The 27,542-nt window shown below is 46.8% G+C and overlaps 1 protein-coding gene and 1 pseudogene across 1 annotated transcript in view; both read left to right on the top strand.

The window, feature by feature from the left end:
* Window positions 1-25,020, top strand: part of LOC144169215 (uncharacterized) — a 52,926-nt gene extending 27,906 nt beyond the window's left edge. Inside the window, exons 9-14 of the mRNA XM_077698256.1 lie at window positions 2,339-2,428; window positions 14,284-14,389; window positions 16,699-16,744; window positions 17,756-17,988; window positions 20,121-20,166; window positions 22,158-25,020. Coding sequence (XP_077554382.1) covers window positions 2,339-2,428; window positions 14,284-14,389; window positions 16,699-16,744; window positions 17,756-17,988; window positions 20,121-20,166; window positions 22,158-22,601 — 965 coding nt within the window. The 3' untranslated portion in view covers window positions 22,602-25,020. The remainder of the gene's footprint in view (window positions 1-2,338; window positions 2,429-14,283; window positions 14,390-16,698; window positions 16,745-17,755; window positions 17,989-20,120; window positions 20,167-22,157) is intronic.
* Window positions 9,420-11,608, top strand: LOC144169216 (uncharacterized; annotated as a pseudogene).
* Window positions 25,021-27,542: the final 2,522 nt, after the last annotated feature.

Below are 27,542 nucleotides of genomic sequence, written 5' to 3'. Positions count from 1 at the left end.
AAGGATGGAGGTAGCGTTGGGCCAGCCCAAATATGGCCAATATTGGACGCGGAAATGCAAGTGGTCAAGAATTTGTAAAATATCTTTTTTTGTGTATGGTATAAATGCAATAGGAATGACAAATGTAAGGCAAGTCCTCGTTTAGCATTATTTCTTTCTTTGAGTAAAAATATTATTTTCAAGTAAAAAGAGTTTTGCTAACTCCAAGACGTTCGCTAGGGTGTGAATAGTTTGTAGGCTTTTTTTTTTTTTTTTTGCATTGAAAAAACTGGCGGATATTACTACCTATGCGTTTAGTTTAAACATGTGATGGTGACGGCAGTGTAGCAGAGACACCCCGGGTGTAGCAGAGACTGGTGTAGCAGAGACACCCCGGGCGAATGCATCCCTGCACCCGGCGGAGCATCCTGCAAGTCGCCGGAGAAGTGCGAGCTTCATGGGACAGGTTCCCCAACCTCTGTCACAGGCCGCTCGGAACTTGTTCGGGTGACTCTCCACCAGGTGCGAACGTCGTCTGCTCGGAGGTATTGTGAACGGCGGTAGCTAGCGCTCTCTGTGATTACGAAGCTAAGGATTCCGCCATGGTGGTTTTAAGAGCATAGACTACTTATTTGGACCAAAAAAATTTGAGTGCAGTTGGCCTTTAAAGCTTCAATAATAAAAAAAAATGGCCTTCAATGCCCATACCGACTTCACTGTCCCGGTGGAAGTTTCTTTGTGTGATAGTGGGTGGTTGCAACGTTTCCCGAAAACAGGAGCTGGAACCTTCGCTCCAGCATGGGGTAGAGATAGTAGAGGGAGGGGGGAATGCGTGCGTTGTCACCCTCCCACTGCTTTCGGCGGAGCAAAGCCACACCCGCTGGCCTTAGGAGGCCTGCATGCAGTGGATTACCCAAGGTACTCACGCTCCCTTAGCCGTCATTGTCACGGAGAAATTTTTCTTCCGGGTCAAGTACTATACCTTGGAGTAGAGAGGCTTCATTGTATTGAAGTTACAGCAACAGTTACTTTGCTGTATTGAGGTTTAATATACAGCGCAACCTCGTTACAATAGGTATTCTGATACAACATACCGATTTGCGGTGTTTGGTTCGTATTCCGGTTATAACATACATTTCGGTTATAGCATACATTTGAGTATAACAGACTGGTCTGAAAGGTTAGCAAGTCCATTTTTGCACCTCTAGAGTGGACTTTTCACAAGTGTAGGCAACCCTTTTTTTTTTTTTTTTCATATGTTTGCAGTGTGTGTTTCTAATTTACAATTGTGATCAAACAAAAACAACTTGGAACTACTAAGAATAATTGTGAATTAGTAGAAGTAAAACGTTTTGCTTGCCAAAATCTAGCACTGTCGGTGCTAGTCTATGCAATCATGCACCTGCAGTATGCGTAGGTGTGATGTCCTAGCACTCAAGTGTTAGGGCTTAAAATTTAGCGATGTTAGTTCAGCGTGTCAGATGTTTGTACATATATTGTAAAGGCGTAAAGCGTTGCAAGGCAGAAGCTGAGAGCACAGTCAGCGGCCGATCTACTACGAAACCAAAGAGGACTGCTGCTGATTGAAAAAAAAAGAAAGAAGCAGGCGGCTCGGGCTGGTAGGATAAACATGGGAGCTTGGGAGGTAGACGTCATTCATTACAACGTGAAAGTTACCATAGAAGAAATAAAATAAATGTAAGCCCCCATACAATATAGGTGGCCGAATCTCCAAGCTGAGCAATGAGTCTTTTACTTGCACTTTGCTTATATTCATGTGGAGACAATGGAAATGCAAGTGTAGGCTGAAGAAGTGAAAGGGTAGTCGTAATGGTATGAATGAACGAAAAGATGGAATGGGTGTCATACAGCAGGAGTACAGAAAATGTAAGAAGACTCGTCGTGCACGCGATTTTGTGGCATGCTTCGTGGCGTCGCAGGAGGATGACACTGTTGAAAAACCCAAGTCATTCTGAAGGTTTCTTGCCCTTAAATACCAGCCTGTTTTGCTTGTAACTAAATTTTGAAATTTCTGGCATACTTTCATTTTTCCTGTTTTTGTTTTTTAGTAGTTAACAGACCTCATCCATGATTCTACCATAGTCTGTAGTAACAGTATTTGGATTTTTCATACTTCTTTTACAGCAGACTGAAATCATGATCACTATCATGGTCTGTTGTAATGAGGTTTTACTGTACATGGTCTCCAATGAACTTTACTTTGCTTATTCTTTGTTACTTCATTATATCGAGGATTTTGTCGTATTGAAGTTTGTTATATTGAGGTTTTACTGGTGCTGGTTACTAATTCACCAATGTGGCACCTATTGGCCCGCATCTCCTCCCCTCCCCTGGACAGCCTTGGACGTCTGCCCGTCAGGCAAACACAGCCTGCACTTGGTTGTCTGCACCATGAAGGGGGACATGGTGAATGTGTACGTCGACAGTGGTGAGTTCGTTTGTTACTCGCTTGGCTTCTGAGCCGGCTGTTTTGTGTCCAAATGTAGCATGTGTGGCACAAAGGCCCTGATACATGGTGAGCGCTGAAGTTTGAAGCAAGCTATCCGCAGGTCTAAAAAACAGTGCTTCTCATTCAGGCACTTGTCAAGGCCACCTATCGATGAGATGGCACCACGTGGTTTGTCCCTGTGTGGCCTTAACATGGCAGTAGAAGCTACACTGCGAGTCATAGTCCCAGGTTCCAAATCTGCTGTCACAATCGACAAGCAACTTTAACTGATGGGACACCTTAGCATTGGTACACGCCGTTCTTACAGTGGTCATCTTGTATCAAGGCCTGTACCCACATACGCGCACATGGTGTATACCAGAGCCAAACACTGGTATCTGTGACAGGCCTATCTTCAATGTCTTTCAATGTTCAATGTCTTCAATGTCTTCAATATCTTCAATGTCTTTCAATGCTGTCTTTCAATGCAACCGGTTCACTCGTATCGCATACCGTTTGCGATAGAGAAAAAGCATCAGCAGGATTGTAAGTTGGGCGAGTTAATGATACATCATGGAAAAAAGGCCCGTGTGTCCTTTTCTGTGTAGTCATCGAGTTCGCACTTTTTTTTTTTTTTTTCACGCAGAAAGCATCAATGTAGCATCAACAGTGAAAACACATTTTTCAAGCATTGTATGCTGCGTGGACGTTGTAACGTAACCGTTTATAGTGTGGTACCAGGTATAATGTGGGTTTTCCTGGACACGGGTAGGCCTCCCATGGAACTCAATGCATAAGCGTACCACTTATAATGCGGTTGCCCGAAGCACAGTACCGTTTATAGTGCGGTTTTTTGGCCGGTCCGCTGATCGACCAATGCAGCTGGAGCATCGTTTGAGGGTCACAAAAAAAAAGAAAGAAAAAAGATGGATTCAGCCATCTGACACAGCCTGCGCTCCCTTCTCTTCTGTAACTTAGACACGAAAAGCAAAAAAATGGGCACCCTTTAGTTCGTGAGTTCTGTTTGCACTTAACTGCCCTTGCTCTCGGCACACCTCTGAGATAGCAAGCGCCCCCCCCCCACTGGAGGCGGTAAGTTGTTGTGATTAGAACCTTGTGCAGGTAAGCAACCACCCTTTTCCTTTTTGAACATCTGGAGACAGCGAGCCGAGCCGCGGCGTTCGAGGTTTCCACTACCGTATGTTGTGCTTGTAAGAAACCGCCTTCGGCATCGTGAACACAAGGAGCAGATGGAAAAAAAATATCCCGCTCGTGTTCTTATTACGTTGTCCCACCGACGCAAGCCGGGTTGCTTGCCTCCCTGCGGCATCATTCTTCTAGATGCTAATAAACGCACATCCCTCAAAACATAAACACAAGCATTGCCTCCTGGTTAAAGCCACTCTTGCGGTTTGTAAGACCGTGCAACAGCGTTTTATGTGGAAAAAAAGGTGAAATAATGACTGTAATTCTGTTTTAAGTGGCGCTCGTTTGGGCCTTGATAAGCAAAGAATGATCGCTGTGTCTAAAGGTACGTCGGACGTACCCGCAATATTTCTTAAAGATACGTCGGACGTACCCGCAAAACCTTTTAAAGTATGTCGGTGTATTCAGTTGCACGCGGACCTCTGAGCCACCTTAGCGAGCTTATCCAGGCGCTTTAATGTCACCTGTCACTAAAGTTCCGTGTAGAGGAAACACAACTGACGCGTGGTGACAGCAGTCTTTTTTGATTTTCACCCAACCGGCCAAACTGCTTCCGACCACTGACTGGCCAGAGTCACTGCAAGTTGTTAATCATTATTAACAATTAATGCTATTAATGTTAATTATTAATGTTAATCATTATTAACAATTGCATATGATCGTACGTAACTTTAATGACGGCTACGTTGGCCAGCTGGCTCCAGTGAATGGTAGTGGTTCAGCTGTTTGAGTAAAAATCAAGACCGATTGTTGCTCTCACCACCTTAATTGTAAAACGGGCATGAAGTGTAGCTAATTAAAACACTCTTGCAACGTAAAAAAAAAAACTACTACATCATGAGGTCTGAACCCGCGAATGCAACATTCGTAAGTTACCTTTACACAACGTCAAAAGGCGTCTGATCAGCTGGTTTCATGCATGCCAGCTTTGATTGCAAAAAAAAAAAAAACTATACGGAGCTTTATTCATTAAAGATACGTCAGACGTATCCGCAAGGTTTCTTAAAGATACGTCGGACTCGGACGTACAGTGCACAGAGTGGTTCAAAAGCGGTGTTACCCGAAACTAGCACACGTGTTTATCTCGAACCATCGACCGCAAAACGATCACGCGTTAGCTGTATAAGCCACGAATCTAACGATGCCTAACCTGACCCACCATGTATTTTTTCCTCGTGTTCTCTAGTTGGACATTATTTGAAAGGGTAGTAAGAGCCTTCGCCACCTGCGATGAGGTCAGAGATGGAATGCGGCCCACTACTGGTTACGCCACCTACGCCGCCCGGGTCATCGCTGGCTGAACAAAAAAAAAGCAAAAAAAAAATTGACTGAGGACTGAGGAATGTCCGGCAGGCCAGTGTACCTGCACATTATCTTGAAAATACGTCAGACGTACCCGAAAAATATCTTACTCACGTCCAGCTGTCTGAACATATATTCTTTAGTTATTAGTACAGTTAAACCTCGATGTAACGAAGTCGGTAAAATTCGTAATTTACTTCGTTACATTGAAATTTCGCTACATTGAAATTCGCGGTTTTAATGAAGTGTTCATCCCGTGAAGCATTTCCAGAAAAAGAACACGTGGCGCGCATACACGGCTGGCGCACTCTTTCTTTTTTTATCGGAGCTTAATCGTCTACGCGGGCATCAGAGTGAACTGCATGGAGCGTTTTCTCCCCGCAAAAGCGCGCCCCGCAAGCCATAGGCGCGCTGACGCAGCCGCGGAGACAACCCGCGCGATGTGAGTAGCTCCAGAGACCGCTTCCGCTCGCAGAAACGCAACTCGAGGGGCAAACGAGAGGGGCATGCGAGAAAAAAAGCGGATAACGTGGGCGAAATTTTCACTGTAAAGCGTCATACGCGCCGCTTACGAAAGCGACCATCAAATATCGGCATGCCCGAGCGCTTCGAAGCTCCCGCCATAGGGTGCGCGCCTCCCCATTGGCGAAACTGGTCAGGCTCCTCCCACTGCCGCGTGCAGCGCGAGCGCGCGAGTCACTTCTTGGCGCAGAAGCCGCCGCCGGCGCACAATCGCGGACGCGGGTGTGAAAAAAACGCGCGCACAAGGCTCATAAAGATCCGCAAATGCTTGCTGGAACGATGAAATCCAACAAGCATGAGCGAACTCGGACGAAGGGCAAAACGGCGGCATGCGGCGGCGGCGGCGGCGGCCCCGCAAGAGGCGATTAGGCTTACCACCGCGGGGGATGTTTGATGGGCGCTTTCGTAAGCGGCGCGCATGACGTTTTACTGTGAAAATTTCGCCAACGTTATCCGCTTTTTTTTCTCGCGTGCCCCTCTCATTTGCCCCTCGAGTTGCGTTTCAACGAGCGGTTGGAAGCGGTCGCTGGTGGCCACCCACATAGCGCGGGTGGTCTCCGCGGCTGCGTCAGCGCGCCTGTGGCTTGCGGGGCGCGTTTTCAGTTTTTGCGAGGAGAAAACGCTCCATGCGGTTCACGCTGATGCCCGCGTAGACGATTAAGCTCCGACAGAAACAGAAACAGTGCGGCAGCCGTGTATGCACGCCACGCAGTTTGTAGGCAAGGGGCTCGCTCACAGACCCGTGGCTCGCGGCATTGGGCGGCCCGCGTTGCCGTTCGCGTTTTACTGAGACCCCATTTCGGCGCTTGTGTCTCCCAAAATATACCCCTACAACTTAAATTTCGTGCCTAGTTCTCCATGAAACTTCGTTACATTGAAATTCCGGCATACGGGACTTCGTTACACAGAGGGTGAAAATACATGGTGTGCATACACTTGAAGTTACGAAAAATTCCGTGGTTCGTTACATCGAGGTTTAACTGTATTACTTTTATAAACCGTTTTTGGACGCGACAGCTAGATGGCGCTTTCCTCCGTGGCATGCGGCGCCACATGCCCGTGACGGGTCGGAGCGCGAGGGAGAAAACTAAGTCACGAGACCTTTTTTTCTTTTTGCATTACGAGCGGGAAAGAGGGAAACAAAATTATGTGCAACGCGAGTATTTCTCTCTTTTTTCCACCCCCTCATATGTTCCTGTTTCGTCGTTTTGTATTTTGCGCGCGTCGGTCGAAGTTTCGCTCTGTGCGCGAGGCCGGCCTGCGTGCTGCAAAGCTCTTGCCCTGCCAGTTTAGCTCTCCGCGGTCTGCTTGCGCGCCTGCAGGAGGACGCTCACATACGGAGTTAGTTAACCATCCTCCTTGTTCCTAGCTACGTGCTCGGCTCGGTGCTTTACGAGCGCGTACACGGATGGACCCTTTCACATGTGGTGTTTGTTTACGTTCTGAAAAGCGCACCAACAATAAAATGAAGACCAAAATGGCTTTTGGTCTTGTGTGGTCCTTTGGAGTCCTTCCGTACCGAAGCGCAGAACGTACGCGCACGGTCATTCGAGCGAGCACACGCGCACGTCACTCGCGGATCTTCGACCGATTTAAACTAGTTCTTTTAGCCAAAATATCGGTTCTGTGAACTGTGATATCCGAGCTTCACACGCGGCCCCATCACGACTCTCTGCGCCCATGGTCAGTTTTAGCTTGGAACAATAAAAGTTGGGGACCAGTTCCGAACGTATGTTGACCTACAGGCTGCTGTCCAGCGGTACGGCGAAGAAAAGCTTGTCCACTTCTATGTGCGTGATTGTAGATCAGTCACTGCAGCCAGGGAAAAGGTGAAGCGCTTTATCAGCGACAAGCTTGAAAAGTATCAAATTTTGTTCTGCTGCATCAAGGGCGGCAAGACTTTCAAAAGCAGGAGCAACGGAGAAGGAACCACAAGGTAAGTCGAACACTCGTTTTGTGCTGCAGAAATTCGATTTTCTTGAGGCATGCCACATCTGCCTCACGAATGACTTGGTTTTCTTTCAGTACTTTTCAAGAAGGCTGCCCTGCCTTTGTAAAGGGCAGGGCCTCCAATGATGGAAACTTTCTGGAGGTCATTGAGATGAATGAGGACCACAATCACGACATATCCAAGGTAGTGCATTTTAATTACTGCAACGTCTTGCATTATTGCTACATTAGGATTTTATTTGCCATTGGACATATACCTACCCCGTAGCGTGCGAGTCTAGACAGATATAGAGACCCTCACGCATGAGTGCCTGTTAGCCCCTAGATCCTGAGCAGCGCATCGAAGAAATGACGTTGATTCGAGTTTACCTGTGGTGCACATTCCACTTCACCCATTTTTTCCACATTGGTGCGATGGCGTTGCCTTTTTAATATCTCATTTTGAACTAGTGTGTAGTGATCAAGGTGATGGGCAACGGCACAAGCACAAATTGGTGTCGGCAGTGCCCTGCTGGCTTCAATATATGCAATCAAGCACCCGTTTCCAGGGTCAGTCACGTGGCATCCTTCCAGGCACAATTTTTTAGGAGGACTAGGAAGTGCACTTCATAACAGCAAAGCAGCCAGCCCATAAGGCGATTGTTCTAGCATGTACGCCAACACTTCGTTTTTTACAACACCCTATAGTTACATAATTCGTGTATTACACAGGCAGTTTCAATAATCACTGAACCACTATATGCCATATTGCAGCAAATCATTTTTCCAGTCTGTAAATAACAGTCTAAATGGTGCATGAATCATTAGTTACTAATGAATGCAACAGTTAGTACAGTGCGCCAAATGTTGCGTTTTATGGGGGAAAACAAGGTCAGTTTCAAAATTCAATGACAACAATTGGCTTGATGGCCTTTGAGATCGCCAGCTTAACCAGGGCGTAGGCTCTCTCACACTCACCGATAAAACCACCCACCACCTCAGAAAGCCCTGGCCACACCATCTTGTTTTTGTGGCAATAATAGCAGCATTTATTTAGTTGTAGCACTTTGAAGTAGGTTTGCGTGTTTCAGAACCTGTCTTGCAGTGGTTGTTAACACGAAGAGGTTTTGTGTGGACCTGATTTTGCACGTGCAAGCGTCGATTTTTTGTTAAACGGAGCAGTTAATGGGAAGATGCACGCCGGTTTGACATAGTTGGCATGAAACGAAGAGAAAAGTCTGCAAGTTACGAGACGTTAGCTTGCACACATCATGAGCAACATGCTTACTCTATTGGCATTAAACTTTCCAATACCAGTGCCAAATTTTTATGCATGTTTGCTCAACTGCTGTCTTATTTTTAGCTGCCCAAATGTGCCATTGTGCTATGGACACCTATCAGAATTAAGCAGAAGCTTTGTGTTGCAGGCGCTGTACGATCACCTGCCACAGAGCAGAGCACTGAGGGAGCCAGGTGCCAAGGAAGAGGCCTCTGAGCTTCTGGCATTGAATGCCGACAAAAAGCTTGTAAAGCCGCGGATTGAACAGAAGACAGGGAAGCTTGTGCTCCTTAAAGACCTCAGCAATGTTGGTACCTCTCTCAGACCGCTGACAAGGAATGACCTAATGGAAACAGCAGCCATTCTACACAAGGAGTATGGTAAGCTGTTATTGATGTACTCTATTGCATGTATAAAGCTCTACACGTAGAGATAGCTTTCGGTGTAAATAGTATGGAAAACTTATCACCTTCTGCTGCCACAGTGACTGAAAGGTTAAGAGTAAGTCGGACTGTTTCTTCCCACATGCAGTGTGTATTCTTCTGTAAAAATTTTTCAACCCTTTCCTGCATCTTTTTTTCATATCTCAACAATCTCGAGAAGTTGCAGGCATTCCATGTAAAAAAATTATGCCAGAACATATGTCCATGTTTTGTACAATTTTATCACAACACACTGCTACTAATTTTCATGACTTTTATTACACATAAATTATTTACTGCATATAAGCAAAGCCTTGATTACAGCCAGTTTCTATGACTGTAATGCAAGGTGCTTCTATTCATGCCATAACTTCTGCCCATGCTTGGGACAGTTGTAAGTTCTTTTGAAGGTTTATGGGATGAATGGCGCATGTAGTCAACTGGAGGATGTAATCTGTTTTACAGGGACTGAGTACCATGTCCTAGCTGACGGGGAAGACTTTCGAGGCATGCTACTGTCGAGCAAGTCTATGAAGTCAAACATGGCGGCGTTTCCCGAGTTTGTGGGCATTGATGCCACGTACAAGCTACTAGAAATTCGAACGCCAGTGTACGTCCTGCATGTCAAAGACTCGAATGGACAGACGGAGACTGTCTGCGTAGCAATTTTGGCCAGTGAAACAACCCCAAACCTCAAGTGGATGCTTGAGAAGTTCAAGGAACTACACCCATCTTGGAGCAAGACCAAATGCATAATGGCTGACAAAGATCTTCTAGAGCGAGAATTACTAAAGGAGAGTTTCCCAAACTCTAGGGTGTTGGTCTGCGTATTCCACACACTAAAGACGTTTCGCAGGGAAATTGCCTGCAATAAGATGAAGATAACCCCAAAAGAAAGGGATCTGGCTTTGGAACTGCTGCAAAGGATGGTGACCGCAAAATCAAGTGAAGCCTTTGAGAAGCTGCAGCAGGAGTTTGACGCGAAGGTCTGCAATGATATCCGCAGTTACTACGACAAGAACTGGCGTCCAATCCAGGATGAGTGGTTTACTGGGCCCAAGTTTATGGTGGAAAATTTGAACAATACAACCAACAACCGGATTGGAAGCCTGAATGGAAAGTTGAAGAGCGTCATAAAGAGGAACAGTTCTCTCGAAGAATTTGTTCCATCCCTTTTTACGGTGCTCAATGCTTTAGGGGACGAGCGTGACCACAAGGCACTAACCAGCATTTTGAAGAGGCCTTGTCCGCCATCACCTGACCCTGATGAGAGGATGCACGAGGAGGCACTGACACCGTATGCTAACAAACTTGTGAGGGAGCAAATTAAGCTGTCGGCAAATGTAGTGTTAACTGACCATCAGGATGACATGTTTACCTTTAAGTCATCATCAGGCAATACATCGACGACAGCGACTAGTTGCACCTGTTCATTTTGGAACGCGATGAGACTGCCGTGTCGGCACCTCTTTTCTGCGAGGCAGATGCTTGGTGTCAGTTTGTTTGACAGAAGCGTTGTTTCTGGAACGATGGTCAAGAGCGTATTACTATGCTCATCAGAGGGCTTTTGTTCAACAAGGCAGCGGCACCGTTGAGCCCAGTGTTTCTCTGCAGCAAGCCACAAAACCTGCAAAGCCAATGTCACAGCAGGAGAAGTACAGAGAAGTCTTTCCGACTTGTAAACACATAGCTCAGCTTGCTGCAGAGGAGACTGGTGACAGGTACCTCAGTCGTGTCAGGGCCCTGCTGGCACTAGCGAAGGCATGGGAGGAAGGGCACGAGCTTGAAGTCCTGGAGGTGCTGCCCCAACAGGCGAACAGCCCGCCACCAGTGGCTGAGGTGGAGTACATCCAGCATGACGAAGATTGTAGATTTCCAGAAGCAGACGACTGCCAACTACAGCCGACTAACGGCAATGACCTGATGGATTTTATAGGAGTCAAGGCACCTGAACTGAGGGCTGATAGCACTAGGCTAAGGGGTGCCGACAGTGTAGATGCTGTGAAATTGCGCAACCTCGTCCCGTTCCCAAGCGACAGTCAAGTACCTGATGAAGTGGATTTGATAGAAGCAGAGGCACCTGAGGCAAAGGCTGGTAGCACTGAGCGAGCGGGTGTCGCCAACGCAAATGCTGCGAGCTCGCTTGAGGGTGTGGAAGTGCACAACCTCGTCCCGTCCCCGAGCACCAGTCGAGTACCTGATGGCAGTGTGCATCAAATTAAAGAACTGAAACTGCCAGCCGAGGTGAAGCCTCGTGGTCGACCAGAAGGTGCAGAGAAAACCGTCATTGGTCTCCCACGACGACGGCAACGAGGCCAGAAGTTGACACAAAAAATTGCAGCCGTTCCGGGACCTGGCACCAAAAGAAAAGGAGCAGAGGATCCTCCTCTGTCTCGTTCCCCAAGGACTGCACAAAGGAGTACTGGAAGGCGGAGCGCTCCTTGGTGAGCCCTGTTTGTATTTGCATTTTATTTCATACCTCACAAAACGCCTTTTTAGAGTTCAAAGCATCAGTATCATTAATCAGCTAATCTTTTGCCCTGCAGGCTAACATACATATAGTCACGGCATGTACGTACAAGCTAGGACTGCACGTGTTTTCATTGCCCGTGTGCCTACGCGCACAGCCCATGCTTGCTATGAGTACATGCTGCCTCACCTCAGGACTGTATCTTAAATTGCTTGCAGGTGAGGACCAAGTGGAAATGGTACCATCAAAGGTTCCCGAGACAGTCCTCGACGAGGAGGTTGACCTGGACAGTGTCCGGAAATACTTCACGGAAGACAGCTGGTTAGCTGTGCTTGATACAGTGCGAACAAAGAAGAAAAACATGAAGTGGAGGTGCAATGAATGCAGAGATCTGCTGGGGGAAAATTCGAGCGCAGCCTGTTGGTTCCATCAAGTTTGTTCCTCCCTCACTAGCCAGGACAAAAATGGTGCATGGTTTTGCCAAAGGTGTATTTCAAATTTGTGAACTACACCGCAGAGTGCAAGTACAATAAATATTGTGTTCCTGGCTGTTTGATATAATGGGCCTGGCGTGAGTTGAGAATTTTTTGGCTGAAGGGGGTAACGAAAAGGTGGAAAGCCTAAATTTCCGAATCTTCTCTTAAAGAAGACCCATGCGCGTGTACCTAATAAAATTTCCCATCATTCTTAAAAGTTAAATCGAGCCAAAATACAGAGAAAACACAATGTACCTGCTATAGCCTACATCACGCCTACCGCACATGTACACTGCACATCCTGTTTCTTCTAGAAGCAATGCCGATTTCAGCCTGTAGGAAACCGTTTTGCACACGCTGTACACTCTTATTTAGTAGCACTACCTACACCGGCTCTAAAATTACATGCAAGATCAAGCTTCACTCCATTTTTGTAACAATTAGTTCCAAGTTTGACTTAAGATTAGAGTTGACTGAGCAAATGGCCAATTGCACGTCACAATACTTCAAATAACCAGAGACCACCAAGGAGACCAGTGAGGACGTTATGGGCACCACCTCACCGCTACCAAGATCGCTAACCTTGTGGCTCAACATTTGAACCGCTGAGCCAGCTCCGATGAACTAGAGCATCCTAGAGCATCCGATGAACTGGACCATGAACACATGCATCCTTTAGTCACGTATCAGGAAATCGCGCAGCGCCCTCCCACACAAATCGCTACCTAGGCACCGGGAATTATTCCGCGCACTGTGGCTTAATACTTTTTCTCACTTCACCACATCACTACACCACAATGTGCACATTTTTTTTTCCATTTGCAACTTCTGTGTACAACCCGCAACACCACAACATGGCCACGACCATAGAGTTTCATACTAATTCTATGGCCATGACGACACGACAAAGTCAAGGTTGGCAATGGATTGGATTCATTGAACTCGTGACCGGATTCCTCTTTTTCGTAAGCAAACGTAGAAAAACGCTTCACAAAAGTAACAATAACAAAAGAATATATTTATGTTTCGAAAGCTGAATGTATCTTTAAGAAATTTTGCGGGTACGTCCAACGTACCTTTAGACACAGCGAAGAATGATTGAAAGATAGCTTGCGATATGGTTGGATTCACGGATATTTTATTTATAGTTCGGTACAACTTATAGTGCAGAGTTTCGCGGCTCCCACGACATACGTTGTCAGCGGTCTACACTGTATTTTGAACACACGCATTAGTTTTTGTCGACATTGAATTTGGGCCTTAGCAGGGCGCAGGCCCTGTCCAGAGTTGAGAAGTGCCTGATGGACAGAGGGAGATTCACTCTATCCGCACTGCTGACGAGGGAGGTGTTGGAAGCAGATTGCTAACTAGCCTAGCAATCGCTGCATGCACACTGCCATCTGGGAGAGTTCTTTTGTGTGAATGCACTGACATGTAGGTGGTATTCTCCATCAGACTTGGTGGATGATGCACCACGGGAATCTGGTGCACCTGCCCAAGATATACGTTCAACTAGCACCCAAAGTTTGTATGTGCCTTCCCATTCGACACAAATCAAAAGGCAGTGCGAAGCATGGTGTTAATACAGAATAAGTGCAGGGAAGTGGTGGCAAGCTTTGTGGTATAACTGCCATCTTTGGGCTCTGTAAGAAAAAGTGATGTATTCATCTCAGATGTCCCCAATGATATAGTAACTCCCCTAAGCAAGACTTTCCATGTCGAAACCTTCAAAAAGCGCAACACTGAAAAAATGCGACACAAACGAAAGGAACACAGGACGAGCGCTTACTCACAACTTAAGTTTGATCAGGAAAAAACGAAGAACATACAGCCTCCCAGTCACCATACCACGCATGCGTCACCAAAAACCAGATAGAAACAACCCAAAAACAAGAAAACCCACAAAAGCAAAAACTACCAAAAGGTGTGCAACTCACTAGCTGCCGATATATGCAATCTATTTTGCATGTAAGGAAACAGATGCCTGACTGACACTCGTCCTGTGTTCCTTTCGTTTGTGTCGCTTTTTTTTTCCCCAGTGTTGGGCTTTTTGAAGGTTTTGACATGCCATTTCACCGACTAGCCCAGCTCGCCATTCCGCTGCAGTAGGACTTTATTGGCCCTATTTAAAACATCCCTGGGGCCCCTTTCAGTGACCTGCAGGATTATGCTTGCCACGTGGCTGCTGACTTTCCTCTCTCTCTCTCTCTCTCTCCCCACTCCGGTCGGCCATTGCCCGGTTGTGCCAGACTTGAACTTCAGCGCTGCGAAGCTGCACATTGAGCTTCCCTGGATGCTGCAGCCCGTGGGTCTGGCCTTCTCTCCTCGCGCCGTCTACTTGGTCGTCTTCTACCAGTGAGCACTCGTCCTTCCAGGACCCTTGTGTGCGGCTAAGCTACCCTTCTGCTGCTAGGCAGCGAAATGCACTGTCGATAACGTAAAAAGACTATCAGTAGCGGTGCTCCTCTATTATTGATTACGGACTGACCGCAGACTCCCCAGGAAGCTGTCTGACATACGTTTTTCCCATAGAGAATTCTTGGACTGCTCGCGGGCATTCCGAGGTAATTCCGACACTCAATTGGGGAGTGTAGACAATTTATAACGTAACCGCTTATAGTGCGGGACCGCACGTAAAACAGATTTTTCTGGTCGACGGTAGGCCTCCCATAGAACTCAATATGTAAGCGTACCTCTTATAGTGTAGTTGCCCGAAGTACAATGCACAATATAGTGTATTGTGCTTCAAACAAAATAGTGCGGGTCCCACACTATTTATTGCACAATATAGTGCAGTGGACCCACCAAAACCGCACAATATAGTGCGATTTTTTGGTGGGTCCACTGATCGATTGGTGCAGCTGGGGCATTGTTTTAGGGCCGCAAAAAAAAAAAAAAAAAGGTTGATTCAGCCATTCGAAACTTAGACACAGAAAATAAAAACAAATAGGCTCCGTTCAGTTCGCGTGTTCCCCTTGCACTCGCGTGATGACCGCAACTTCCCTTGCTCTTGGCATGCCTCTGAGGATAGCAAGCCCCCCCCCCCCCCCCCCCCCCCAACTGGATGTGGTAAGTTTTTGCGATTAGAACCTGGTGTAGATAAGCAACCACCCTTTTCCTTTTTGAACATATGGAGATAGTGAGCCGAGCCGCAATGCCAGAGGTTTCCACTACCTGTATGTTGGGCTGATAAAGCAACCGCCTTGGAATCACAAATGCTATCTGCAGTTGGGAAAAAAAAAAAAAAAAACACCCTGTTTGCATACTTATCATGTTGTCTTGCTGGCATAAACTCCCTCTCTGCGGCATCCGTTCTTCTAAGCATTAATAAATGCAGATCCCTCAAAAACATAAACATGAAGTATGAGTTAAAGCAGTGCTTGGGGTTTAAAGGAGTACTGACACGAAATTTTTATGTTACGTTTTTTTCGCTGCTATGCGTGCCTACCAGCCCACTAATCATAGAATGACAGATTAGACGGTCGAGCGCAGCGTAAACATTCATTTACGGCGTCGTTTATACGTGCCAGTTTCGGTTTCGACTGAAAAACGCCGAGCGGCCGCCATGACAGCATGTATAACATGACGTCACCATTCTTGCCGTATCGCTGCCTCTCTGGAAGCGCGCGCGAGCGAGCGCACGCGCGCGCCCAGACCGGCCGAGGTTTTCGCCGTCCCCACAGGCCCGGGCAGCATGACGTCAGTCCCAAAACCATGACGTGTACACACGCCCGAGCAGCGCGCGCCAACCACAGCCAGCGCGTCGGCTTCGTCACGGGAGCCCCGACGTCGGCAGTTTGGGGCACGTAGCAGATGATGTCACGTCGGCCCGCTCTGGGCTTTCTCGTGCGGGCGGAAATTAAAATGGATTTTAAATATGTTTCGCTGAACGGTTGCTGCTGAAACTTGCAGGGAGATATCTCCTGATAAAAAGGAAGCGTTTTACATAGTTATCTCAGCTTTGAAATTTCGTGTCAGTACTCCTTTAAACAGTAAAGCAGTGTCTGATGCGAAAAAAGAAAAAGAAATAAAGACGATACCTCCATTTTTAAGTGGTATTAGTTTGAGTGATGATAAACAAAGAATGCTTGCAATGTGGCTGGATTCGCGTATGTTTTGTTTATAGTGCGGCACCACTTATAGTCCGGATTTGCACGGCTCCCACGATATACGTTATAAGTGGTCTACACTGTACTATCAATAGTACTACTAATGGTAGTACAATGGTATCAATAATTGATAGTACGATGGCACTGTCGATAATTGAAGTAACGTTACTAGAATAGATTCAGTTGTAAAACTTGGCGGCGCTGCACGGAATCACCATCTTTGTGATGTTATGTAATTGTTGGTCGGCGCCAGTTTCATTGACCAGATCATCCTCTGATGGAGGCGGTTTTCAGCATCTGCACGAGGGTGGAAGCATCCGGGCTAATTGATGTCTGGGCCAATTTGAAGGCATTGATTTGGAATCAGTGAGTCGCGTGGCGTACATGGCATGAGGTACATCTGTGGAGCGCAGACAATCTGGAGGTCTGAACTCATTGACAGTCCGTGGCATAAAAAGAAGTGCTGGCTGCACCAGTTCTGTAGTGGTTGCAGTGCTGCAGTGCCAGTCCTTGCATGTATCACTTATTCTGGTGTCCTTCTGCTTGTTGTTGCAGTGTCATCACTATTGTCTATGAGAACCGTGTGAGGGAACCATTGCAGGTAAGCTAAGTACATCCTGAATTATTATATTTTCTTTTTGGCATGCCTGGCTGGTTCATGTGAAGACCTGTTCTGAAGTGTGGTGCTGTTAAGGAGTTAAACACTAAGCCTGAGCTATTCGAATTGCTGAACCAGTGAACTGAAAAAAGCGCAAAAGGAATTAAACATGTCTTGAGTGGTCTGGGTACACATAGACAAGGGCAGCCCAGGCGCCTCTAAAATAAAGATGTGTGGCGGTTCAGCTCTTTCAGATAGCCATTCGACTGCTTTTATGTACGATATTTGCCCTAAATTGAGCACATGCATCCAAAGTATCAAATACTTCATGCTTTCGAACACTCTGCATCAGGCTTCGGGAACTCTTGCTGGGTGCAGTGAACTGCAGCCTGATTGAGGAGGTGTCATTGCTAATGCCATCACCACTTGCTTAGCTTATCGGACTGCTTGTCAACTGTTAAGTTTTCAAGTTTTTTCTCATTAACGAGGAACCTCTAGCTCGTTGGTGACAAAACATGGGATGCCGCACTAGTATTTTTTCACCCCGCATTGTCCCAATGCTGGTTCGTGTTTTTTATGTCTGGTGTCCATTGGCCTCTGTTGAAAAGAAAACAATCATATCATCGTCATCTTAGCATACACCGAGATTGACCAAGAAGCTAAGTGTAAACCGTCATTACTATGTTGCTGCCATCTTCATCATTTTGGGGGTCAGTGTCAACAGCTGTGCATGATGGGCAGTTCAGGTCTTATTGTTTCAACCTTGCTTAATCCAATTTTCTGCTCTATTGAACAAAAATACAGCTGGCCTTGCAAGCATAAGCTGAGCACCAACGGTAACCTCCTAAAGCAAATCTAAGCAACGCCTGCTGGGAGTAGCAGTCTGAAAGGGAATCTTCTAACGAAGCAACATCTGCTGCTGTCTGTTGGTGCCCACTTTGAGAGGCCGTCACCCAGTTTACTTCACACCCTGTGAGTCTGCACTTTGCTGTTCTGCTGCGGTTGCTGCTGCAGCTGATGATCTACAACTGGATGGGCATCGACGAGGTCTGCAACATCCTCCTCGAGGGCGCCCGCAGGGGTGGGCCCAGAGAGCAGCTGGCAGACGCACCCGACTGCCTCGACCGTGTCCACGCCTATGCCTGCAGCAAAGGAGCCCTACCCGAGGCACTGACGGAGTACGTCAGGGAGGCTCTGGCTCCCGACATGTTGGAGCAGCTCCCCTCGTTCGGTCTGCAGCTCATTTGGTGAGGCTCCCCCGCCCCCCCGGTTCTGGTTGCACATTTTCAACTAAGTGCATATTTATTTATTTATTTATTTAGGTACCCTAAGGGCCCCAGTGGGCATTACATGGGAGGGGGGATGAGTTGAAAACGACAAAACATACGATATTGCGAAAGAAAAGAGTCAACACCACAAAAGTGACATTGAAATACCATAAAAGCACAAGACGTATACAATACAATTACAAAATACAACATTAAACATTGTATCCAAAAACAGAAAGTGTAAAAGTGAGAGAAAATCTGGTATTTTAAAAGCAGGAACACGCATTTACAGCCTAGAATAGGTAAGCATGATAAAGACAATGTACAGCCGTGATTGAAGTCTGTGGACCACAAAGTGGCACTTGTGGGGAATTCACTGCAAGGTTGAATGCGCCGAAACTACACCTGGACCATGAGGCGCGCCATGATGGAGGGCTCCGGGTTAATTTTGACCACCCGGGGATTTTTAACGTGAGCCGAAAGAAACCTCGGCACAAGGGCGTTTTTGCTTTTTGCTTGCGTCAGAAAAGCGGCCGCCGCAGCTGGGATTGAGTTGTGGGGAATTAACATTTAGTAATTGTCAGCATGAACTCGTGTTCAAGTACTGAAAACAAAAACAAAAAGAACGCGCTGTTGGGCAGTTTGGTGCATGCTTGGTAAAAGCACGCGAATTAACAAGCACGACAGAAAGACGACAAACACGAGCGCTTGTGTTTGTTGTCCTTCTGTCGTCCTTGTTAAATCGCGCTCTAAGTTTTGCCGAAAACAAAGATTGGCACAGCTTCCACCAGTGGTGCAAGGCTGAAGAAACAGCATAGCTGGTGGCCCCTCTCCCTTCGTGGGACACCCGGCTGCTGCACCTTACATTTATTTTTGAACTTGCCACTGAAAGCTCCCCATGACTAGCAGGCCCAGATCGTTTCGTCCGCAGGCTTTCGCATCTCTCCCAAAGTGGACTGCGTTAGCACGCGCTGGAACCGGCAGGAATCGGTTTCGCGAATGCGGCGTCTGTAGCGCAAGTTTTTCTGTGCTCCCCACTTCAGGTGCGAATGCGCGTGAACTGGCAAGGCAAAGAGCACACGAGAGAGCATGCCACGAATGCTGGGCAGTGTTCTTGATGGTCGAGCGGTGCCGGCACGCGCAATGATGTCATAGTGAGGCGAGGCTTGGCTCCGCCTACGGCTGGGTGAAGGTTGGCTGCCCCTTGCGCTAAAGAAAAACAGGGCCTTTTCTTTCTTTTAAAGCAAAGCTTTACGACTTCTGTCCAGCAATTTCGTGGAGGATGCACAAATGACCTTTTGACCGGAAACACAGCCCCATCGACACACCCCTCGAAGCGCATCGCGTGATTCGCCAGGCCTGCTGTTGGCGCCTGCAGGCGCCGACAGCGGTCGCCACCGCTGCTGCGGCCGAGGCAGCCAACCACCCCCGCAGCCTCCCATGCATGCAGTGCTGGGTTGTTTTGAGGAACACGACTCATCTCGCGCCCGGCAAAGAGAAACGGTGTATTTGCCATGAATGAATGCCACGTTTGCCCGGCCTCCCTCTATGAGCGTTGCGCGGAACCGAACAGCTTTGAGACGTGGTCGGCAATTCAGCTAAATCAAATGTTAGCCAAGTGAAACCAAAACTCAACCAGAGTAAGCCAAGCTTTTGCTTTGCATATCCAATGTTAGTAAAGCTAAGCCGCAACCCCCCCCCCCCTTCTCTCTCTCTTTTTTTTTTTTTTTTTTTTTTTGTCAGCATCAATGGACCAAGCTCAGGCTTATGCAAGTCTGCGGTTAAAGCTTTTTGTATGAGGCTTAAAGTTGTTAATGAGGCGCAAAAACAACACCAACCCCGAAATCTTGTAAAATGGACCCTTTTTAAATAGTAGATTGATTGTAGGGTTTTAACGTGCCGACGCAACACAGGCGATGAGGCGTGCCGTAGTAGAGGGCTCCGGATTAATTTTGACCACCTGGGGATCTTTAACGTGCACCGAAATCTCGTACATTTTTAAATAGTATATGTGCATGCCATTCATATAAGAGATTGTGAGACCGTGTTTGACAGTCAGCGTTCAAGGCTTGGGTGCAAAGTAAGTTTACTGGCATGTGATATTTTTGCAGCTTCCTCAAGAGGATAACAACTTTCCTTGGCAAATCTACTGAGCTGGTAAGCCCAAATCTTCGCTACCATCATTGTTGCAAGTGTCTTGAATGGCAAAACGTGTTCATTTTTTCGAGTTATTGGCACATTGTAGTTTGCTTGCTGCCGTTTCAACAGCTGAGGAGGCTAACTGATGGTTTTAGTTTGCATACAATGACAATTATCTGTCAGTGGTCTTAGCTAGGCAGGGCTGCAGTGCTTAAGCAGACCCTGCAACACTCTTTGAGCAGTGCAAGTAAATCTTCGCGATGTTTAGATTACACTGCTAGGAATACCTGAGCCAGATATTACACATGCACGTGAAGCGGTGAGCACGCAAATCGCTGTGAAAGACGCGGAAAAATCAACCGTGGTCTCTTCAACTCTCCTCATTATGCACCCCTAGCGTGGTCTAAACGATGTCATTACAGCCATGGCCATCCTATTGGCTGTTTTGTGGCTTATTTCTCACATTTCCTGTGACAATCCGCCGTCGTCGGCGCTGTGTGCCAACCTCTTCTATGCCTGAGCCTGTACGGACAGTTTTGGCATTTCTTTTGTGTTTTGAGTGCGTGCGGAGTTTGAGTGACGAATTCAATACTCCCCTTTCCACGAGACCACTCAGCAGCAAATGTTAATTGCTTAAAAAACACCTCACCAGCCTGAGCACACGCTTGCAAGCAGGCAGCCATGCCTGCTTTTTTGTAGCACCAGACCAGAAATAGACCCCTCCACGTTTCAGATAAAAGGAGAAAACTCCCCGGCCTGTGATATATTGAAGGCTGTTGAAGAGAACGTCGCGAGCCACCCCTCTCTCCAGGAGAAAACGCGCAGCTTTTGTTGCATTGTGCGCGGTCAAGTTGAGAGGGAACACTTATGTGCGATTGCACATCGCACGTAGTTTCGGTGATAGTGAACGGATTTTCATGATTCTTGTGGGCGGACAATAGACTTTACCCCAAAAAACATGCATACTAGTCGATGGTAAGTGCTGCAGGGTCCCTTTAAAGCTAAGCACCTTGGCAAGTCGCCAGCCGGCTAAATTGCCACTAGGTTTGCGCGTACCAGCGAGTTGGTTACTGAGCATCTTGATTATAAAAACATGGCCAAAGAACAAAAAAAAAAAAACAACTCAGCGCCTGTGTTGTAATGCCCTTGTTCTTCAGATTTTGTTTTCACGACACTGTTCCTTTCAAGATGCCAGCGAAGGTTGCTGCTCTGAAGCATCAAACCCTCTCTATATGGGGGAAGAAGGTAAAATAGCTAGTGATTAACCATTGAGACTTTGTTTTTAATGAGCAAGTGTTTGAGAAAATATTGGCCAGCTAAGAGCACTGGTGAAAATGCGCATAGTTGCTACATCTAGCCAAGAAAGGCCGAGTTGTGCTTTTGAATCAATTTTAAAAAATTGAAGTGTGGAGGGTTACTAGATGTGTTGACGGAATCTGGTAAAGTGTGTTTAGCTGGCAGACTGGTATTCTCTGTATTAGGGCATGGTTTTTATTTCTCTTTACATTGAAACAACAAAAAAATAAAATACGTTAATTGTATGTCTCATGTAATGAAATCTCAGGAAAACTGAATTTCACACACACAAAAAAAAAGACTTCAAAAACAGCATCCAAGTTTACTCAAAACTAAACTAAACAAAAAAGCAGAACTGTGAACTTAATACACATCTCTTTGGTGCAATAGTTAACGACAGAAAAAATAATAAGTAGGTTTATACAGACCCTTAGGAGTAAAAAACTTTATTAGCCTGGACTCTGAAAGTGGTCATCTTGGTGGAAAACAAAAGCGCTCAAAAAACAGGGACGAAGGAAGACGTAGACGTAGACGTAGACGTGCTGTCTACGTCTCCCTTTGTTCCTGTTTTTTGAGCGCTTTTTTTTTCCACCAAATGAACACCTACCAACTAGCCCAACTTTCCGTTCTTCTGCAGTACATCTCTGCAAGTGGCTTGGGCCATTCACTGAACCCCCTTTGCATTTTGCCATGCCTTTGTTGGTGTCACACAGGAGGAAGCGGCCTCCAGGGCAAGGGCCGAGCTTCTACGCCGGCACATTTCGGCTGTCGCCAAGTCCTGCGACCCCACCCGACTGAGTGACCGCCAGAAAATGTCCCTGCGGCAGTTCCACCGCTGGCTGACCTCTCCAGGCACTCCGGCGGACAAGTCCACAGCCCAAGTTTTTGCGTCGGGGCCGTTGGCCGATGTCGTGGTGGTGGCCACCGAGGCGGAAGGCGTGGAGCGGTGCCCCATCTGCGAGGACGCCGTCTTCCTCAGGGAGCTGAGCCACGGGGTGTGCGGCCAGAGCCACCGTTTTGGCCGCTGCATGAACTCGCTGCTGGTGTGCGACTCAGTGCCCCCTCGGCGCTGCACCACCTGCGACACCTTCGCGCACCGCACGCCCATCTGGCCGGGCGACACTTGCTGCCTCTACTGCGGCAAGGGGCTCACGTGACAAGCTCTGGGGGGTCGTGTTGAGAGGCAGCAATGGAGGAGGAATACTTGGAAGAGAGAGCTCTGGGCCCATTTGGAGGGAGATGTGGCGATTGACAGCATCAAGGTGGACATGTGTCGCTGAGGGTGTAGGCGTACACGTTCATGCCACATGCTTGCATGTTCTCACCAACTTGTAAGCGAGACGCTGTTCAAGTGGTGTGGGTTTTGGCACGGAGAGTGGGCCGGGATAGAGGACAGACTCGCAGCTCTAGACTGCTCATGCAAGAACGCTGTTTATGTTGAGAATTGTGCTACGAGTGTTGTGCATCTTGGACCGTCTTGAGCGATGGTATTTGACACAGTTGCGGTGTATGAAATGTTCACCTCGATTTGTGCGGAAGACACACGAACTGTAAAATAGTTTCTTTTGGTCAATGAATGTACCCTGCAGTGTTCCACTTGGCATTGTAATATAGGGGACCCTGTTTTCCACATTCACGGTGGCAAAACAGGCGTGGTATGTGCAGCTTGGTTTTCACACCTGTGGCTGCAGTTGTGTTCAAAAGGATGTCGCTTTGTTGAACACACTTCTATAAGGATGCCATACAAGTGAAGAAGGGGGGTGTAGTAAACTAAGCAATACATTGCTATGCAGTGTCAGCTGTGATCAACCAGCTGGTCAAGCATTCAGTGCTGTGCCAATTTTGAGCGTATTGCTTGCTTCTCTAGTGCACTCAGCAAGTGCTGTAATACATACTGTAGCAAGGTAGGCCAAGCCTTTGTGGCTAATGTTGCTAATAGAGAGTTTTAGTATAGCGGGAGTTAGCGTTTAGCATGTGCTATTCTTTGCGCACGCACTAGTGCGCATGCGCCATCCGCAAAAAAAGAATTTGCGTTTTGCGGACGCACGCAATTTTCCAGAGTTTGCGGGCGGTGCGTTGCGGGCTTGCGGGCTGCGCGCGGCTGCCGCTGGTCCCGCGAAACGTGTTTTCAGAAGAGGGCCTGTCTGGGGCTGCCAGCCGGAAGAGGGCTGCCGGCCGGAATGATTCTGTGCACACGCGCCTCTCCTTCACTACGATCTCACGTTGCTGACAGTGACAGGTACCCGCGGTCACATAGAATACTATTAAAAAAAAATATTTACTTCACTTCACTGTATTGCTGTGCCGAGCCGTGCCGAACACAGTCGATGCGAGGGGTACCGCCGTTTACCTTGGCTCGCGTTCGTATGGGCTGGCTGGCTTGCCAAAATAAAGTTACCTGTTCATGGCCTAGATGGTGCTAGCGACGATTATGAGCAGCACCACACTATTAGCGGAGCGTTGCGGGCGCTGTACCTACTAAAAGCGGGATATGTAGAGAACGTTTGCGGAGCGCAAGCGCAATATTTTGCGCACGCTAAACGCTAGTAATGTCATTCGTGCACCCATCTTTTGTAATGTCAGCAGTAATTCTTTCAGTCAGCAGTGATTCAGGCTACATGTGGGATTGAGATGAAATTGGCCGTTTTAATTTTCAGTTGGCTCTTTTATGCTGTCTAAGCATAGTGGCTGTTCAGTTTGTGATTGTTTTTTAATCAAACTCCCACTTCCTATTGGCATTTAAGTGCTAGATGTATAAATGTGCCTTTTGCGATGTGCCTAATGGCAGCATTGTGCAATTAATAATTACATACGCCTTCCTATGCATAGGTGCATCTTTTTGTGTATGAGCGTGAACTGTGTATATTGCACGTTACGTGCTTTTTGTGACATACAATTCATAATCCCATATTTCACCACACCGCCAAGAATATTTGAATGAGCAAGATCAGTCAGCCATTCAGTTATGCGGCAATGTTGACTTAGCTTAAACCTGTCATGTTGATTTAATTAATTAAAAAATTATTTTTTATGCCCTGGAAAACATTTTCTATACGTATTGAAATTTTTCTTGGCGTGCAATACATTACGAACCGTAGCAAAACAAACATTTTCCTTTTTTTTTTTTCTAAAACAGAAATAAATGTGCATGTCTAACCTACTATGCATTATATTAGTCCTGTTCAACATGTTGGAACAACGAATGCAACTTTGTCAGTATAATATGGGACGCCACTACCGGAGGTTTTCAACTGTCTAAGTCGACTGCGATGGTTTACACGAAAGGCGCGGACGCTACAAATGAATGCTACAGTGAGGCACACTCCATGCGGTGAATGGGAAACAAAGTGTGCGCAGCTCTCAAGCATAGAAAATAGCCCGTTAAGCTCAGAGAAAATCTGCTGTAAACTCTCTCTCCTGTAATGCCTCCATTCAGTCACAAAATGCACAGGCAAACAAAATAGCCACTACAGTTGAGCTAGTGCCTTGAAATGGCATTTGGGTGGCTGCAAACATGCAGTGCATTGGTCTGAAAGGCTTGGTTGGCCGAGTCCCTCAGGATGTTCCCCCATGTACCGACATGTTTGGCCTTTTGATTTCCGCCCCCACCAAGCGCATGTAGCCTAGTGCTGCTTTCTCCTAGAAATAGGAACGGCTGCCTGTCACTTGCATATCTACTGCACCCGAACAAGTGCTAGAGCACACGCACAAAAGCGGAGATCATTGAGCCTCAAACGGGTTTTAAGTTACCGCATGTATACGAAAACTGTGAAAACCTCTAGGGCCTGTCAAAATATCGGGGCGACGTGCGTGACACAAACAAGGTGAAATGAAAATCTTATTCCATTTTCTTTAGCATTGCTCGACACTTGCTCCGCAAATCAACTCAAGTCTTACACCAGCGTGTGCAATGTTGCCGCTGTCAAATGAGGTATGGGCAACCCTTGGCCTCCTATCAAGCAGCAGCTGGACCTCTTTCAGGTTCACCACATTTTCTGCGATTGCACACAGTCACCAAGCTCGCTTGGGTCTCTTCACGGTGCTAGCACACCGAAATGTGAAGCTCTTATCTGGCAGTTTTCAGCAGCTCGTGCTCACAGGAGAGGCAAAATCTGTTCTCGCGTACCTTCTGAAAGAAACCCTTTCGTCTAATTGGCTGCAAAATTATCTTGCAAGCGAAGTGCTTTTGCATTGGAGGGTAGTCGGGTAAAGCCGTTGCCACTGCACTTTTTTGTTGTTGCACACCAGCAGTTCAGTGGATGCTCAATGCCCCGCTGCACTGAGACCTCTGAAGCCCGTCATGTGGCTTAGCCTGGTGAAAATATTCATTGTATTTTCCTTTTTTAAGACATTGGTCCTATTCAGAAACTTCAAAGTATTCAGTGGTAATATCGTGAAGTCAGAACCGGTATTTTTTTTCTCTCAAGAAAAATTGGCATGCATGAGGTGCGTTCCCTATGCTAAGAAAACCTAGTTTGTCTCTTCCACGTTGCAACGAACAGATTACATTTATTTCGAATTTTTTGACCCGGGTGTACTAAGTCGAGCTCATGCTGAGGTGTGCGCTCGCATATCATCGAAGACTGCATAGATTCCCATGACGCAACATCAGAAACTCAAACCTTTAATTTGACGCACTGCCCCTTATATTTTTCTGTAGCTGAAGTTTCGCTTGCGTGTTTGGTTATTCTATCTGATTTTTGCTAGCTCACCTGAAGGCCAGACTCCACCTTGCTGGAGAAGGGAGTGCATAAGGCAATAACACGTGTTGACTGGCAAGTGCGAAGGCACTTTTTAAAAAACGACACAACAGCTGTGTGCGGGCAAACCGCACATTAGGTTGATAATTGAAATCTGAAATTCTGATCACCAATATGAGGAGTGCATTTGCTACACAAAGATATTTTAATGCAGTCACATGCAAACAACTAGTGCAAGACCTGACACTGATGCTCGTTTTACTTTTCGACACATGCAGAGTTAGCTGCACAGATGTGCAAATTTATATAAACATGATACGTGTGGTAGAGCAAGTTCAAGTGACCTTGTTTTTGTCAGTGTGCAATATGTGGAGCCACTTTCTTTGACAGCTCCACGAGCCTAACATAAAAATAAATTTCACTGTGGCTTGCGCATTGAAAAGCTAAAGGAACACTAAACTTGCTGCTTCCCTTCACACTTGTTGGAGCGCTTGTGTGTGGTTGCCACGTTCAGTGGAGGCAGCTCGTGATGACAGCAACAGTGGTGTGGTATGTAGTTTGGAGCTGTGCACTGCCAAAGAATCCTGCTAGAAAGTTCTGCTCGGTGCATCAAATGCAGAGCGATTCTTTGAGCTACAACAGGGCCCTGGAAATTGCTGTGCACTTAATCGAAGTTCATAGACTGCTGCGAATAGTAAATTAGCATAAATGCCTACTTCAGATCTCACTGGAGTGTGCATGGCAAGTTCTGGATTTTTTTTTTTTTCAGCCATTTCAAGAAAATCATTGATCTTTTAGCTTTTATTATGTGATGCACCTTAAGGCATAACAGCTGGCACGTGTGGCTGGAACACACAAGAAGTTGCTAAATCCCAGAGTGTAAAGCACCTTCGCCACCATTTTTTTTTTCTTTTTTTTTTTTTCCAAATTCTTACGGCTTCCAAAATTGGGGGTTGTGGTCTCGCAAAATAAATCTCCCAACCGGATTCACACCAACTACACTTGGCTACCTAGGTATAATACTAACTACAGCAAGCATGCCACCCATTTTGTTCATTTTAAAAGTAACCTGCCGGCAAATACTAGAAGTTTGTGGCTCAAAAAGTAACCTGACAGTTAAGTATTTACCAACAGCACTTCTTTTGTTGGACCAGCTGTAAGCCCCACCAGCTGCGAGGAATGTTTTTATAACTTGCATAAAATGGGGGGCCCCACAAATGATGGGAACACGATGAATCCGACACACACATGCACGTACGCTCACACAACCTAAGCACACGCTCAGCAATTCAATCTTGCCGCAATAGGAGACATGAAGACAAGATGATGGATGCTACAGGGAATGCCAAGAAGGCTACGAAGTTGGAGAAAAGCTTGGCCACTTGAGTGCGACTCACA

The sequence above is a fragment of the Haemaphysalis longicornis genome, unplaced genomic scaffold, assembly GCF_048455015.1.
Source record: "Haemaphysalis longicornis isolate Haplotype H1 unplaced genomic scaffold, Haemaphysalis longicornis Haplotype H1 scaffold_2, whole genome shotgun sequence".
NCBI classification, from domain to species: Eukaryota; Metazoa; Arthropoda; class Arachnida; order Ixodida; family Ixodidae; genus Haemaphysalis; species Haemaphysalis longicornis.
This window is presented reverse-complemented; position numbering and strand designations above follow the sequence as displayed.